The 16,761-nt window shown below is 47.1% G+C and overlaps 1 protein-coding gene across 4 annotated transcripts; it reads left to right on the top strand.

Annotated features, from left to right (window-relative positions):
* Positions 1-439: 439 nt before the first annotated feature.
* git2a (G protein-coupled receptor kinase interacting ArfGAP 2a) lies at positions 440-16,353 on the top strand. Of its 4 annotated transcripts, XM_035525866.1 has the most exons (22): positions 440-923; positions 3,629-3,762; positions 5,104-5,216; positions 5,789-5,894; positions 6,120-6,206; positions 6,290-6,420; positions 6,586-6,680; positions 6,979-7,024; positions 7,147-7,152; positions 7,321-7,372; positions 7,698-7,770; positions 7,978-8,072; positions 8,405-8,516; positions 8,660-8,784; positions 9,314-9,463; positions 11,234-11,476; positions 12,345-12,590; positions 13,846-13,928; positions 14,265-14,423; positions 14,875-15,039; positions 15,884-15,947; positions 16,050-16,353. In XM_035525866.1, the coding sequence occupies exons 1-22, from the start codon at positions 872-874 to the stop codon at positions 16,263-16,265; spliced, it is 2,553 nt and encodes an 850-aa protein (XP_035381759.1). In that variant the 5' UTR covers positions 440-871; the 3' UTR covers positions 16,266-16,353. The 4 variants fall into 4 exon arrangements, with proteins under 4 accessions (XP_035381759.1, XP_035381760.1, XP_035381761.1 ...); XM_035525867.1 differs by lacking the exon at positions 7,147-7,152 and having other exon boundaries at positions 443-923; XM_035525868.1 differs by lacking the exons at positions 7,147-7,152; positions 12,345-12,590 and having other exon boundaries at positions 447-923.
* Positions 16,354-16,761: the final 408 nt, after the last annotated feature.

The raw sequence follows: 16,761 nt of genomic DNA, 5'->3' as shown, positions 1-16,761 counted from the left end.
TGCACCCTGAGAGGGGACTTTCTGTACTCTTCACTGACACTATAAAACTGATTTTTGCCGAAAAAGTACGAAGTAGCGTGAACCTGCTTCGATCAAACCAACTTTCCGTATATTACCGTATTCTAAACTGGAAGACGGTTAATTTTGTATTGTAAATTAAGGTAAATATCGGTAGTTCGTAGTGTTTGTAGGTTAATTTTGTATTGCTCTGGTGCACGGGGGCAATACACTCGCGGATCCAGTCTAATCCCGGACGTTTTCGTATGCATTAAACCAAAATCTTGACAGGATATAAATATCCTGACGTGTTGGCAGAGACATAAATACGTTTCAGTATGCATTAAACCAAAACCTGCCAGGATAAAAAATATCCTGACGTGTTTCCAGGGATTATAAATGCAATGAGTAAATGTGTATTAAGTCTCCCATACCCAAAATTAGCTTCACTTGAAATACAGTATTAACTTAGCTGGCATTACGGAGTTGAAATAAAATAGTAACGAGAATGATGCCACATTGAAGGGTCTGTAGTAATGAAGAGACATTGCACCAACGTCTTTCTCGTCTGTAGATAGCGCTGGATAGCGGCTTTCCCCTGGACGGAACTCAAGTTTGCTGTCAGAGGAGATGACAGGCGCTTGTGTGCTGAGTTTCCGCAGCTGTGCGGCGTTTCTGTCCCCCATAGTTGTGCGCATTTGTAAGGAGCTCGAAAACACAACTTCTCTTCCTGCAGTCCTCGTTAATCAGGAACGCCAGCTAGGTTAACTAGCTAACGTACATTTAATAAAGGCTCGCATGATAAGAGGAGTGATGGTTTCCGTGCGGATAGTTCAGTTCGCTGTTAAATGGTGATCGCAGCGTTTGCACAACGATGTCCAAACGGATACGAAACGGCGAAGTTTGTGCGGACTGCGGCACATCAGGTGAGACGTTTACTTCCCAAGCTTATCTGAGTAGATACTGTCAACACAGCTAAGATATCAACGATCATCCGCGTTTGAAAACAGGCACTAAGCCGCAGACTAACGGTAACAGTAGTTGGTGAATCCGACTACAGATAACTGAGGTTAGCTAGCGGGCTAGGTAGCTAGGTCTTCTCTCTCAGTAAAAACACCACTTTCTCGCATTACTTTCGCTGAATATCTTAAGAGGTTATCTTGTGTTGCCCTGCTGATGGTTAAACTGACCCCAAAGCAATGGCATTGTAACCGGTACGGAGGAAGAGGCAAAGCTCTGTTACCGTCAGGGGTCAGAAATGCAGAAAGACCCTAGTCTCGTTTCTTTTTAAAAATGAGAGTAACACATTAACACTTTTCCACCTGCAACATTACTACCTGCGTTTTTGTATACTTTTATCTAATCCCCTTAACGGCATGTTTTTGGTCAGGTAGATGTTTGCCCATATGTCTAAAGGTGTTATCTACCACAAGCCCTGAAATTGTTTCAAACAGGTAAAGAGTAAAATGACTTATTTTGGATGAATGCATCTTAGTAAGGAGAAACCTTCTCCACTGTATGATGTTTTACACCCTTTAAACATAACCACGAGAACAGCTCAGAATAGCTTCTCGTGTCTTCACACCCTCTGAGGAAGTGGGACTGGATTTAACGGGTGCCAGGCTTTGTTACAGTAGCTGTCAGTCCCGTGGCCGATGCGCTCCCCCTGCGTCTCACTGGGTCTCTCAGATGGTCGTGCCTTGTGGTCCACCTGCCCTGCATTACTGTATCGGAGACCCCCCCCCCCCCCCAGTTGTTGTTAGGGGCGGAAATATTTTTAGTCATTCTGGCCTGTGTTTTATTTTAGCTGAGGGTAAGGGAGGAGGTTGGTGGATGCATTTGGAACCAAAAGACAGCAAGAGAGGGGGAGAGGGAGACAGAGAGAGAGAGAGAGAGAGAGAGAGGGAGAGAGGGAAAGGGATACAGGAAAGAGTAAGAGAAAGGGAGCCGTTTCTCGAGCCAAGCGTCTGGCCTCTTCTCAGCTGTTGTTGGACGGTTCCTATGCTCTGAGGAAGTGGTTGTGCCTCATCTCAGCTAGTCAGTAAATCTTTTGGGCAAACAGTTGCTCTTTCTGCCAGTCTGGCTGTCAGTCTGTAATATTTCTCTCTCTCTGTGTGTGTGGTGCAGGCCCCTCCATATTAGGTGGAAAAGTGGTCAGTGATAATGCAGGCAATTCCAGCAATTCTATATTTCATGTAACAGTGACAGTAAATGACTGTGTTATAAATGATCTATATTGTCATTTAGATTTCAAACTGTTGTCAGTTTCTCATAGGAGTAACTCCAAACGGCTACAGGCCGGTTAAATTGGCCCTTGCTCGTATGAAGCGTGTTCCCGCAAACACTGTCATTTTCCCAACCAGGTTCGGACGCTATTTTCGGCATTCCAGCCCTCGCGAGCTGTATTCCACCCTTCTTGCTCCCGCGTTCCAACCGCCTTCGAGCGCGAGAGCGCGTGCGACTATATGCCCGCGTGCGGTGTGTGTGTGTGTGGTGGTGGTGGGGCGGTAGCAACTGGCGCGGCACAGACGGGCTGAATATGGCGCTAAATATGAAGCTTAAAATAAAATCAGACACAGAGCAGAAGTTTTTTTTTTTTTTTTTTTTTTTCCCAATGCCGGCTGCTTAGACGCACGCATCATCGACACCGGTACCGTCAGCCTCGCGCGTGTGGGAGGGGCTGTCGCGTGCGCGCCCGTGGCACAGACTGGGGGTGGGCGCGTGCGATGGTAACTAATGCTGTGGAGAGACTGTAGAACATGCAAGGCAGAAAACGAGTCACGATCGACCTAGGTTACCAGTTTAGCTTTACATGCATTTCACAGGAAACACGTCAGAGGGTTTGGCCTTTGGCGTTAGACGAAGAAAAACGCTCCAGTACTTTTTTAATAGACTGTTGTACTTTATTATGAACGCATTTCCTATTGGTTTTGTCTTTAAAATGCAGTTTGAAAGGGCTACAGTACAGGATTTACTTCCCCAAAGGTTTCTCTTTCACCTGGCAATACATTTCTGCTCAGTGGTGTCTCACTTGCAGTAGAATGGAAGGCCCAAGTGTGTGTGTGTGTGTGTGTGTGTGTGTGTGTGTGTGTGTGTGTGTGTGTGTGTTGCAATGTGGTTAGATTTGTAGTCAGTTAAAGAGGAAGTTACACATCTGTACGTAACGAGCTGTCTTTTGGCTTAGGCCATACAAGGAAGTATTCAGGGCCACATCCTCAGAGCTGCAAGGCAAACAGGCAAACTGCCTCAGTGTGAGAGTGCTTAATTTAGGCCTGCGTATGCAAATTACAAGTCATCATCATTTCAAAACTTGCTTACAATAATGTGCCCAAGGTCACGCGCCATCCGGATAGTGTTGTGCGTTGTTGTTTTTTTAAATATTTTATTTTGGCAGTTGTCGGGGATTCAGACAGTCTCCGTTATGTGATCCGCTGCATTATGTTATTACCGCAGCTGCTGCTTGTGAAGAGTATTGATCGCTCAGAAGTGCGTGGTTTACGTTGCCCGGTGCCAGGCGATAGCCCCAATAAATGTAATGGATATCGATCGCTGTCAGACACGGCCCTGACTCTGTCTGTATGTCTGACATGGGCCTGTTTGTTTGTTTGGTTTGTTGTTTGTCCTGTGACAGACCCTCAGTGGGCATCGGTGAACAGAGCGGTTCTGATATGTGATCAGTGTTGCAGCGTACACCGCAGTCTGGGACGCCATAGTTCACAAGTGCGCCATCTCACACACACGGCCTGGCCTCCCACACAGCTACAGGTGAGACACACACACACACACACACAGAGTCTTGTACTGTAGACAGTTCAGTTGATGCTACATCTAACCTTGACCCTAACTTTAAAGATGCCATAGAATGCATTTATTAAGTACTTTAAACATGTATGTATTGAAACATGTGATGGAAATATAAATTAGAAATTTACCTGACAAAGGGATTGATAAAAATCTTTCAAAATAAAAATGAAACTCCATATAAACAAGCTAGGTAGTCATATTATATAGTTAGCTAGCTAGCTTTACCTTGAGCTTGCTAGTAGCTAACGTTACCTTTACCAGCTACTTGGTTTCAGTCTCAACAGTGCAAAGTTGTTGGCTCACTATGAAACTGTCAGTGTAAGATGATCTGGCTTCAAACTTTGGATAAAATCACACAGTTTTGGCAAGCTACTCACAGATTACAGTGGCAGTTCTGATGCCAATAATGTAGGACCTGCCCCTCTCTATGGTGTTAAATGTTGAGTGAAGCCTTCTTGGCACTGTCCAAGGTCTGAGAAGCTGTTCGGAGTGAAACTCGCAGAGAGAAATGATGAAAACCGCTCTTCTTACACTCTTTGGCACCTGTAATCTCAGTAACTAAAACTCCACACAAGGTGGAAAATGTCAGATGTTCCTCGTGGTGGGTGCATTGGTCTCACAGAGATATATAAACACATACATGGCCTGGCCTCCTACAGGTGAGATGGACATGCACAGGTGTTATCTGTTAGTACACACACTCTGTATAATCTTACATGCATTCTGGCATTCTGTAGCTTCTGGCAACGTATGAGTTCACAGGCATACACACACACACACATACACATACACACATGTGGCCCCCTACATGGCTATACATGAAACCTTTCAGGTCACACACAGAGGTGAGACCTTACAGTGCACACATACACAAACATGCACATGTGCGCCAACTTGCTCATACAAACAACAGACTCCCTCTCAGCTCTAGGCGAGACCTTTAATTGCACTTGCACATACACACGCAGACACATGTATTACAACATGTTTGCATATTTGAGGCCTGAGTGCACAAATACTCACTCCAAACCTGACACCTTCAACTTTAGCTTATCCTTCTGTTTCGCAATATATATCCATCCCTGTAAACACACACATACACACACACACTCCATACTCCTTGAAGGCCAGATTGAGCCTATTTCATGTATATCACTGTTGTAAACTTGGGATTTATTCCCTTATTTTCCCTTATAAAAGGGCCATTTAATATTACCAGTACAGACATTTTTCTTCATTTGGCTTGCTTTTGCTTGGGGGCCCTTTCCGCTAATGGAGACATTTTCTCCCCCATGTCCTCAGATGGTCCAGACGTTGTACAATAACGGGGCAAACTCCATCTGGGAGCACTCCCTGCTCGACCCCGCCTCTGCCATGGGGAGCAGACGCAAGACTGCGGTTTATGATAAGCTCCAGTAAGTGACCCAGCAGCTAGCCAATAGGAGAGCTCCGCCAGCCTTGCTCCACAATTATGGGCAATAGTAATAAACACCACCAGCCAATAGGAGGAGTGCTCCATACATAATGCTGGTCCTGAATTTCCTGGTCCTGGTGTCCCCTACCCTCATACATTAAAAAAAAAAAATTACCGGACTGGCAGAATTGTCCAATAGCCCTTTTTCAGTTTTCAAGTGTTTGCTTTTTTTTTTTTTCATTTTCACAATCTGCTACTTGTCATGGCAGTTTTGATCAATGTATATCAAGTTTTTATCAACTTTCCTTTCAATGTAAAAGTCAACACCTTCAGCAGATGCTGTTTTATGTCCGTGTGGGTGGCGGCCCTTTCTTTGGTTGTGTGGCATTGCACTCTCATCTCATTTGAGGGCCTTTGATGTTGCATACTGTTACTGTTTTTTTTAGTAGTTAAATGCCACCAGAAGGTTGACATCAAAGTCTCTGTGCTGCCGAGGACTCAAAGTAGTCTGAACGGCTTTTAGCGTAGAGTGTTTAAAGTTGTGTTACAGCATGTCTCTTTCCTCTTCCAAAGCCCAAACAAAGCTGAGTTTATAAAAGCCAAATATCAGATGCTGGCTTTTGTACATCGGATACCTTGTAGGGACGAGGACCTTCTCGCAGCAAGGGACCTAAGCAAAGTGAGGAAGACCACTTTACTTGTGTTCTGGTTTTGATTTTTTTTTTTTTTTTGTCTGTTTTCTTTTTTATCTTAATATTTAAATTGAATAGTTAATGTTAAAAGAACATTTACATGTTTAACTGAAAACTTTTAGTTGTAATAACCAAGTAAGCACTTAGTGTGGAAACCAAAAGGTTCCTCATATGCAGTTTGTGGTTGTAAGACGTTGTGTGTGAACCTTCAGCAACTCCACTCCAGCGTGAGGACCGGGAATCTAGAGACCACACTGCGCTTGCTTTCCCTCGGCGCTCACGCCAACTTCTTCCACCCGGTACAACCATCTAAAACTACTCTGCAATGTGATATGGCCATGACTTTAGTGTGTTTCTAATGTGCGCGTGCGTGTTTGAGCAGGAGAAGGGCACTACACCATTACATGTGGCAGTTAAGGCAGGACAGGTCTCGCAGGCGGAGCTGCTCGGTGTATACGGAGCTGACCCTGGCGCGCCGGACGTCAATGGCAAAACGCCCATCGACTACGCAAGGTGATGGCAATTTGCCTCCTTATAAAGTACCACCTGGTAGAGGTATTCCCAGTGCAGTTTTACCATCACCACTGACTGGTAGAGGTATTCCCAGTGCAGTTTTACCATTACCACTGACTGGTAGAGGCATTCTCTAAGGGTTAAAACTGTGATCCGTTTCCACAGAGAGGTTGGTCACATGGACCTGGCGGAGCGTCTGGTGGAGATCCAGTACGAGCTGACGGACGGACTAGCCTTTTACCTGTGTGGCAGGAAACCAGGTGAGCCAAAGCACCAAACACCTCCCAGGGTTTCCAGAACTGTCACACTCTCCTGGCCAAATCGCAGCATGTGAACTAGTGTAGATGTTCTATGTGACCTTTCATAACCTTTTGTAAAAAGCTGTTTTAAAGGGTGCCACTGTGATGATTACGATGAATCCTAATGATTTGCACTTCTTTAATAGCTGTGCTGATAAAATAACTGAAAATGAGTTTTACTTTTAGTAATGCTATTGTAATTAAATGACAATAGACCAAAGTTGCTGGTCAACGGTTGTGTTTATTTTTTAATATTTAGATCACAGAAATGGACAGCACTTCATAATACCACAGTTGGCAGACAGGTAATGATGTTAAAATTATGACCCAGGATCGTATTTGCTCTTGAGGAGTTTCTGGAATTTTCTGTGTCATATCCTGTCTGATTGACTCGTCTTTACCTTTATTGCTTTCTGTGATGTGAAAGAAATGTGTAAGTGGTTAATGAGTTAATCTTATTTCTACATCTTACCTTACAATCTTACTTTTATGTACATTAAAGAAGTTGGCTCCACTTCTCGTAGCTGTGTATGTTATTTAAGGATTGTAATCCTTTCAAAATGCAGATTTTAATGACCTTTTACTTTTCTCATTCCTGTAGCACTCAAGATTTGACAGAACTTGCCAAAGCTGCGAAAAAAAAATTGCAGTTGGTGAGTCTGTTTTAATCCACATCCATGAGTTAATGAGTGTTTATCAACCTTCATCATACAGTTAGTGTTTATCTACATTCATACAGTTAGTGTTTATCTACATTCGTCATTCAATTAACTGTTATACATTCATCATACATTTAATGAATATCTACACTCATAATAGTTGAGTATTTATCTACAGTCATAATGTCTGTAGTACTGTACAACAGTTACATTTGCGGTGATCTGTACATAGGACATCTTATATGTACTATGTAAATCTACAGTTTATCAGTAACACAGTCCATGTTATTTTGTGTGTGCGTGCGTTACATGGGTGCAGCTCAGTAACCGACTGTTTGAGGAGCTGGCGATGGACGTGTACGACGAGGTGGACAGAAGAGAAACAGACGCTGGTGGGACTCCACGGGCGCCCTGCCTATACAAATAACCATAGCCAGTATCTTAACAGGTTCACATAAATAAATCTAGATGAACAGCAACAGTACAAACATCTGAATGAGAGTTCACAGACCTCACCCTTTTACACTGGCAGTCCCGTATAGCCTCCTGCTGTGTCTGATACAAGTGTGAAACGCTGCGGTGTTTTGTTTGCTTCTCAGTCTGGCACACGACGCAGACCCACAGCGCGCTGGCGACCGCCGCCGCCGTACCCTTTCTTCCGGTGAACCCCGAGTACTCGTCGACCCGCAACCAGGCAAGTCTGAGCGGCTACGCCCGGCGAGCCCCACGCCGGCCGAGGCAGGCAGGAAACGCGCTCACAGCACAGTGCACAGACCGCAGCACACCATCAAAGCATGAGCTAAAAAAGGAGAAGGGATTAGAGTCAGAAATGATTCGAGTTGAGTTAAAACAATTTTTTTTTATTGTTGTTTCATTTTAAGAGGCACACACAAAATAAGGAACTTCTATAAGTGAATTTCCTTCGTTTTCCCACCTTGAAAGTAAGCAGAGTGTGTGCAGTGTGTTTTGTTTTTTTTTTCTGCAGTGTCCATTGCAGTTACTGTGCGTTTCTCCGCTTTTTTCTAGGGAAGGCAGAAGCTTGCGAGGTTCAACGCTCACGAGTTTGCGACCCTCGTCGTTGACATATTGAGCGACGCGTGGCGCCGTCAGCTCGGGAACTCGTGCGCCGTCCTCAAAGGTTTCGCCCACCAGCCGAACCGTGTTCCCAATGTGCATTAGTCCGACACGACTAAGCGTTTCCTGCGGTCCGACGGCGTCGTGTCTTTCTTTTTTTTAAATAGTAATAATAATAATAAAAAACGTTTCCGTGGTCGTTCGCAGACGGGCTGACCGCGAAGCGCCGGAGCGACCGCAGCGGCAGCGACAGCCAGGACCCCGAACAGCCCGACTACGACAGCGTGGCGTCGGACGAGGACGCGCCCGGCGGGAGGGCGAGCAGAGCCAAGGTGAGCGCCAGAAGTGGAGGAGGCGAAGAAACGCGGTTCATTTACAGGCATTTTTCTTTTTAAATGTCACATTTAAGAATACATTTTCATTACATCCCGACAGCCGATCAATAAATCAAATGTTCTGGATGATCTGAGCTGACTGAGCAGTGTAGCAGGCCATGAGTCTGTGACAGCAGCTGTCAATCAAGCATGCTTATTAGAATATTAGGACCACGCCCAGACTGTTCAACTGTGCTAAATGTTCAATATAACGATGTAGTTTAGTATCACATCCTACAGCCTAGTACAAATGTTTTTAAGACTTTAGAACATAGACTTTAAACTTGAGCCCAAGAAACAGTTTGTCCAAGAAAAACAGAAACGGCTCTTTAGCGCCATCTGCTGGACAGTACTTACTTATTCATTCATTCATTGACTGACTTATGTGGTTATGCCCACTGGCTTTTGCACCGTGCTGCTGGTCAGGAAGCCAGTGTTCTCCTCCGCGCACACACACCTGTCATTCTGTGCGCGTTTACTTGCTCAGCACTTGGACCCTGACGTGTCGGACGGCCCTGTGAGCGTGCGCGAGTTTCTGGAGGTGAAGGGTGCCCTGGCGGCCTCGGAGGCCAAGATCCAGCAGCTGACGAAGATGAACACAACGATGAGCAAGGAGCTGCGTGTCATGCAGGAGAAGGTACGGGAGCTTCAGCAGTTTCAGCGTTTTAGGAAGAGGTGTGGGTGTCGCAGCAGTTTGAGTTTCAGAAGAAGGTATGGGAGTTTCAGCAGTTTCGGCGTTTCAGGAGAAGGTACGGGAGCTTCAGCAGTTTCAGCGTTTCAGGAGGAGTTGGTGTTGGAGCAGTTTGAGTTTCAGAAGAAGGTATGGGAGTTTCAGCAGTTTTGGCATTTCAGGAGAAGGTACGGGAGCTTCAGCAGTTTCAGCGTTTAAGGAGGAGGTGTGGGTGTCGCAGCAGTTTGAGTTTCAGAAGAAGGTATGGGAGTTTCAGCAGTTTCGGTTTCAGCCATAAAGGGGCCTGGTATCGCAGCTGTTAGAATTTCAGGTGAAAGAGTACTGGCAGTGAACCCAGGTGCTAGCGCCCCCTGTCGTGCCCTTCACCCCGAGCAGTCCCAGGGTGAGCAAGGCGAAACCGCTTCAGAACAAAGCTTCGCCCAGACGCCTCGTGTAGGTGGCAGAGCGCCGAGGCTCACTGTCCCCGTCTCTCCTCTCAGGACAGGAACCTCGCCGAGTAGCGGTTCCCAGGAGCCCACCGCCGATCTTCCGGCCCGTCCGAGCACCCTGCATGGCTCCCACATCTTCAGGTGCTGCTGAAGATGGCAGGGTTGACCCGGCGCGTTCCGCTCTGGGTCAGAATGCAGCCTGGAATAACCCGATGTCTTACTGGAATGTTAATCAAGTCTCCAGAACCCTTCTGTGGTTACGCATGTCATTTATTTTTGTGCCTTATTTTGATCTGGAAAACATTAATTTATTACACAAAAAGTGCTATTAAAATTATCTTGCTTCTGAATTGGTATGCTAATGATCATTTGTTGTCGCATGTCTTATTTGCACTGGCTGATGTCCAATAAATGTTGTGCAGTATAATCCTTGTGGTCTCACTCACAGTTTTTGTGAATGCAGTTTCCATCTCACTCCATCTCAGCATGCTGATCGCATGGGCATTGACGTGAATTGTCCCGGTTTTGTCGTCTGATTTTGGAACGTCTGTGTTCCCCATGGCTGCGCGGCCCTGCACACGGAGCGTTTCCTAGCCCGTAGAGTTTCAGCGATCTGCGCGTCATAGTCGCAGATGTACCGCTATGCCCTGCGAAGCGGTTTCCAGTACAGATGATTTAAAGAAGCATCTCAAAGAACAGATGCCAATGTGGAGCAGTTGTTGGTGTTTTGTCCTGGGTTTTGTTTTTTTTTGTTTTTTTTAGCTTTACAAAGAACACAGCTGCTCAGTGGGTTTCAGATGTGCTCTGTGCTTCTGGAGATGGAGTCAGGGGGAACAGAGCTGTGTGCCTTGAATATGATGACGTTTGGAGTCCACCGCCGACAATGGGCAAGGAGACGAAACACAGAAAACTTGAAATGGCGCGAAATTCTTAGTACACAGACTTAGCTCACTATGATCTCGTTTAGGTATATGGTGCCTCTAAGACGAGGCTTAAATGTCTTTTTTTTTGGGTAGGCACCGTTTTCCTGTGCGTGACAATCTTCGTTTTCTGCACAGTATCAGATTTTAGCGTTAAGATCAGCCACTTGCAGATTTTGACAGATTAGCATGGTGACTTCCTGGAGCTTCACCTTTACTGCCAGCTGAGCTCTCTTGCAAATTCTGCTGATTTATTTCAGTCTTTCTTACCCTGAAACTCCCAATTCCCCCCTCTCTCTGTCTGTCTGTCTGTCTGTCTCTCTCGCTTTCTCTCTCTCTCTGTGTATCTTTTCTGTCTCTTCACCCAGTGTCACTCCCTACACACTGAGAACAGCTCTCTTAAGCATCAGGTTTCCACCCAGCCTCACTATCAGGGTGCTGGGGGGCCCCTAGTCCCCCTGCCCCCTGTCGTCCTGACGCGTCACCCCTGTGCCTGGGTGTCCCGCTCCACTTCTATGTACGAGACCAGCTCAGGACTGGCGCCGTTTCTCCCCAAGTGCGAGTCCCCTTACTTGGAGCAGTTCCCCTCTCTGCAAGCTTGTCCCACCCATGTAAGTACACCTGGGCTCTAACCCTCTCTCCTCTTCTCTCTTTCTTCCTGTCTCCTTCCCACTTAACATGCGTTCACTTTTTGTTTCAAGACCAAATTTATAAAAAGATGTGGAATTGTAGTTACACAGCTGTGTGTGTGAGCAAAATATAAAAATATTCTCAAATAAGCCGTGAAATTCCAGTCGTTCTCACATTCTCTACCTACTCTATCACTAAAAGCACATTTCAAATGTTGCCTGTTCACTTGTCATTGCTTAAAAAAGCAAATCATTACTTTGGTTAGTTAGTTTTTTGTTGCTTCTAAAACAACACGATGCATGCTTTATAAGAAAAGCAACAACAACAAAAAAACTGCAATAAAGCGTAACTATTTCAACAACACTGAGGTTATTTATTGTAGCTGCATGTACATTTAGCAGTGGGAACATAAATCAGGAGTGATGGGATTTTTGATTTTTGTTTGTGGATGTGCAGGTCCTCTACCATCCACTAGGGGGTGCAACACCATCTGTTAGAAGTGTGGACTATTATTATCACAGGTTATAAACCTCTAGTAATTAGTAGGCTGTTCCATTCATAAGCTATATCCTTCAACGCACTTTTCAGACAGTGCGTGGTTGTATAAAACCCTTGTTGGAGCATGTTTTCGCACCAGCATGTCTGGGCCACGTATTTGCACCAGCATGTCTGGTTCAGCTCATGAAGGGACTGGGGACCGGCTAAGCTGAATCAGGCGTGCTGGTGCTGTGGTTCAACAGGACTGTCATGCAGGAAGTCATACAGGAGGTCTCCCCCAGACCTCTGCTACCCTCATCTATCTTTTCTGTTTGGTTCAAAGTCTGCCCCGCCCCCTTTTGTTTGTTGTAGCTCAGGTTGGCTGGATTCACCGGCCCTTCCTCCTCCTCCTCCCTCCTGTCCCTCCCCTCCTCGCCCTCCTCGTCATGGGACGAGAGCGCCCCCGGGTGGGGCCTCACCCAGCCGGAGAGGCCCCCTCGGCTCTCCACCTCCTCTCCGCCACCCGCGCTCCTCTGGTCCATCTCCTCCACCTCAGGCGATGCCCCTTACTCCACCCGCTGGTGTCTACGCCAGTCCTTGGGCTGCTGCTGCCACCCGGGACGTACCTCCGTCATAGTCGTGTGCAGAGCCGCTCTGCCTGTTTCTGGCTTCTGCAGTGCTAACACTCAGCTAGCCTGCTGCTGTTGTGTTGGCTGGCCCTCAGCTACTGAGACTCAGCAAGCCACTGCTATTAAGCTAACTTGTACTGAGACTCGGCTACCCCACTTCTACTGAGACTCAGCTAGCCAGTGCTAATGAGACTCAGCTACTCTAGTCCCTAGTGTTACTGAGACTCAGCTATCCCACTGCAATTGAGCTAGTCTGCTGCAGTACTGAGACTCCACTACCCCACTGCTACTGTGTGCAGGTTGAGGTACTTTGCATAAACGCTTGGCCTGAAAGTGATGTGCCTCTTCACGTGCACTACCCATAGGAGACAAGGCTTTTAAGCTGTCTCTTGTGTCTGGGTTGTTAGTGAAGTATCTCAAGAGTGTTTGTGGTTCGGTCTGCAGTTTAACCAAGCACCAACGCTTTGTAACTGTTTCTCAGTGTCAACACTCCTTCAATGAAACCAAGATGGATTTGTCCCAAACTCCAGCCTGAACGCTGGGCCCAATTCACTAGGCTCTGGTCATCGTTTACGGACTCCGTCGGCATACACAAGTTTATCATTTCGAATTAGATCGCTGAATTTTTCGACCGCAGCATTACCAAAGCCGAAATGCCGTAGGATTTGCAAGATGCCCATAAATGCCAACTTCAATCGCTTTTTAATCTCTCTTTAATCGCTTTTCTTTTCTCGTGTGTATAACATAACTTGCAGAGCTGTGCCTAAATGTCTAGGCTCACTAATGCATCCCCAATGGCAGCCTGATTATTTATTATAACAACCCCGTAACCCAAAATCTTGGCTGTAGTAGTGTTTTAGTGCGCTGTTTTACACGGAAGTCCCGTAAAGTGCGTTTTTTTTTAATTCTTTGGCACAGATCTTGGTACCAGTGCCGTTTATCTGGAAGGAAATGATGACAGACAACAATGCAGCCGCTGCCAAAATAAGACATGTGATAGTGTCACTTAAAAAATCAGTTATAAATACATCTTTGTCATTTGGTTGTCTTAAGAATTTTACATGCGAAGGACGTAAACCATTTTTTATTTAATCCTGTTATTCATCTTGTATGCCACGACGGGTGTCGCCAGTCCTGTGGCGTACCGTGATCTGTGTGTTTCACCAGTCCTGTTGTGTTGTGATCCATGTGTGTGTCACCAGTCCTATGGTGTTCTATGACCTCTGTGTGCATCGTGTCTTTAGATCTCCAAGGCAGACAAGAAGAGCAGTGTGTCTGAGGGTGACTATGACAACACAGTCAACGATTCTGAGCTGGAGCATTCTGGGTAGAGAGCTTTCGCCGATTACATCTCCTCGCCTTATTATCTTTGCACCAGAGATGCCGTCTCTCCTCAAACAGAGCTAAAAATGAATTTCATTCAGCCACAGTATGATGGCAGACAGCACTTTATCAAGGCACACTGACTAAGGTGCTGACTGTAAGGCATACTAAATTTAAGGCACAATGACAGACACTGTAGCCAAATGACCATGGAAGACATTATCAGAATGGCAAACTCACAGAAACCATATATAGAATATAACTAGTCAGCTAGCCTTTAGCCTGTTTTCTTTCTTTTGCGCTCTCTCGCTCTCTCTCTCTCTCTCTCTCTCTCTCTCAGCGTGGGTGGTAAGAGACTGCAGGGGGAGGAGGTGCAGTCCCGGGAGGCGGAGCCTATGCCAGCCCTCCCCACTACGGAAGAGGTGATCCAGAAGACCGAGCAGATCACCAAGAACATCCAGGAGCTGCTGCGGGCCGCCCAGCAGGACCAGCACGACAGGTGAGACGTGCCGAGAGACACGTCCAGCACTAACCCCTGGCACTGCAGAGAGACACACTCTGCTCAGCGTATCGGAGAGATGCATACACAACACCAGAGGGTGCACTATCCTGAGAGAGACCCACATACACAGACGTTATATCGCCATGGATGGAACATGCACAATGGTATCAGGCTCAGAGAGACATGCATAACTCAGAGAGAGAGAGAGACCATCCGGCCCCTGAGATATCCTGGCCTCAATCCCAACAGCTTCCTGCTGATATCCATCCTCTTCCTCCTTGCCTCGTGGTTATTCCTCCATCCTCTTTAAAATGCTCCATATTTGCCCTGCTGGTCAGTTCTTCTTTCATGCTCTGTATCTCTTCTCATCCCTCTGCTCTTCCCGCCCCTGGGCTGCCAATTATCCCCGGTGGGGGTGGCATGGGCTTTTGGCCCCGCCCTCCGGCAGGCCGCCCGAGGCGAGGCAGAGCATCCGGCGTCTGCGCCACAGCCTGGGCTGCTTCAGCACACTGATGCCCTGGGCCGACAAGCCCAACTCTTCCTTGCAGGCCCTCGGGGGGCGGGGCTCCGGGACCGCCAGCAACCCGATGGGCCCGGGCGACCCGGCCTCCTGGTACTCGGGCCTGTGCACCTGCCTCCCAGGCACAGTGTCTTCCTCTTCCTCTCTCGCTCACTAACCCCACCCACCCCCAAACCCCACCCAGTGCTGCTGGGTGGATGGCGTAACGTTTATCAGCCCTGGCTGCATGTTTAGACGAGGGCGAGGTTTGCAAAAAGTGTTGGTGACTAATCACTAATCACTGCTGATGAGAGCTGAGAAACCCTTCCACGATGTATTTTCATATTTGATTCTACTACATTTTATTTTTTAGATGTAAAGTAAAAGGAATGTTCTGGAAATCTGGGGGAAATTTGCTTTGACCACCAGCCTGAACACATCATGTGTCCAGGACGTTTGAAGGCATTGTAGCAATAAAGGTTTAATAAAACAGATAACCCCAGATATTTCCAGTGCATAATGTAGTTTTTTAATGATACCCAATTCTCAGTTTTTTTGTTTATATATTTTAAACCTCACTAATTTTGCTACCATAACATACTAAATCTACATGGAGCAGTCATTTTATGGGTTGTACACGTAAGGTTTTACAGTTCAGTGGTTTGGTGGGATTACGTTCCTAGCAGGTCTAGGAAGGTTTCCATTCCTAACAGGTCTAATCTGAGATGTCGGGGTAATGTCGCCAGGTCAGAGGGCCTTTTAGTGTCAGCCCAGGCTCATCTAAAGACCACTAAACACTGACATGCCAAGGACCTACAGGACCTGAGTGAGACCCCCCCCCCTCCCTAATCCTAATGTCCTAATCCTACTAATGGACTGTTTTGCGGTGGGTGTGGCTTTGGCTCCGGCTCTTCTTGGCCTCCCGGCGTCTAACGTCTCCTTCCCTGCCCCCACACAGCTTTGTATCCTGGGCAGAAAGAATACACGTGGCTGTGAGCAGCATGGTGGCGCTGTTTCCTCAGGTAAGCACGCGTTCTCAGGGAGGAAGCGCTTTGGCGATGTTGTGCGAATGTCTTGGAAGCGCCGCGCGACTCCAGGCTGCGTTCTCTGCGTTCGTCCGGCAGGACCCGGGCTCCGCGGCAGCGCGCGCGGCGCTGCGCTCGCTGGTGGGTGGGGCACGACGCCTGCGGGACGAGTGCCGGGGGGCGTGCCGGCCGGACCGCACCGACCTGCCTGCTGACCCGCTGCTGCTCACGCAGCAGGTCATCCAGTGCGCCTACGAAATCGCCAAGGCCGCCAAGCAGCTCGTCAGCATAACCACCAAAGAGAATGGCTACTGACCCCGCGACCCTGGCGCCTGACAGGATCACAAGCCCCAATCCCCCTTTCCCCTCCCTGTACCCCTGATCTGTGTGTTTTATACTAGCATTATTTGCATGTTCCTTTTTTTAAGTCAAGACAATCGTGACAGAACTGAAAGTAGAGTTGATGTTAGCCTGCAAGCCGTAGGACGAAGCCCCCTCCGCGGACCTTACGACTGAGTGTCTGTATAAACAGAGCCGTAACTGTCTGACCGTTATTGAGGTAACGTCTCCGATTTCTGAAGGAGTCAGTGAGAGTTTCCCAGGGTTAACCTGCCTGTTCAGATCCAATTACCTAACTGTATAAGCAACCTCATGCCTCTGATCTGATGGGAATTTCTCACAGTCGGATTATTTAAACGTGGTTGTGAACTCATGGGCTCGACTGGGAGAGCCAGCCAATCACTGCTGGCGATTGGTCAATAATAAAAATATATCCCCGTCTCTGTGGTCGTGAGAATGAACTGTCTATGGT

Source organism: Electrophorus electricus, chromosome 5 (genome assembly GCF_013358815.1).
Source record: "Electrophorus electricus isolate fEleEle1 chromosome 5, fEleEle1.pri, whole genome shotgun sequence".
NCBI lineage: Eukaryota > Metazoa > Chordata > Actinopteri > Gymnotiformes > Gymnotidae > Electrophorus > Electrophorus electricus.
Note: the sequence above shows the minus strand (reverse complement) of the source record. Positions and strands in the feature narration are given on the sequence as shown.

Coding starts and splice junctions, on each gene's coding strand:
- git2a (XM_035525866.1), top strand. CDS start 872: ATGTCCAAACGGATACGAAACGGCGAAGTTTGTGCGGACTGCGGCACA. Junction 7,373..7,697: donor CGAAAAAAAAATTGCAGTTG/GTGAGTCTGTTT, acceptor ACATGGGTGCAG/CTCAGTAACCGACTGTTTGA. Junction 11,477..12,344: donor TGCAAGCTTGTCCCACCCAT/GTAAGTACACCT, acceptor TGTTTGTTGTAG/CTCAGGTTGGCTGGATTCAC.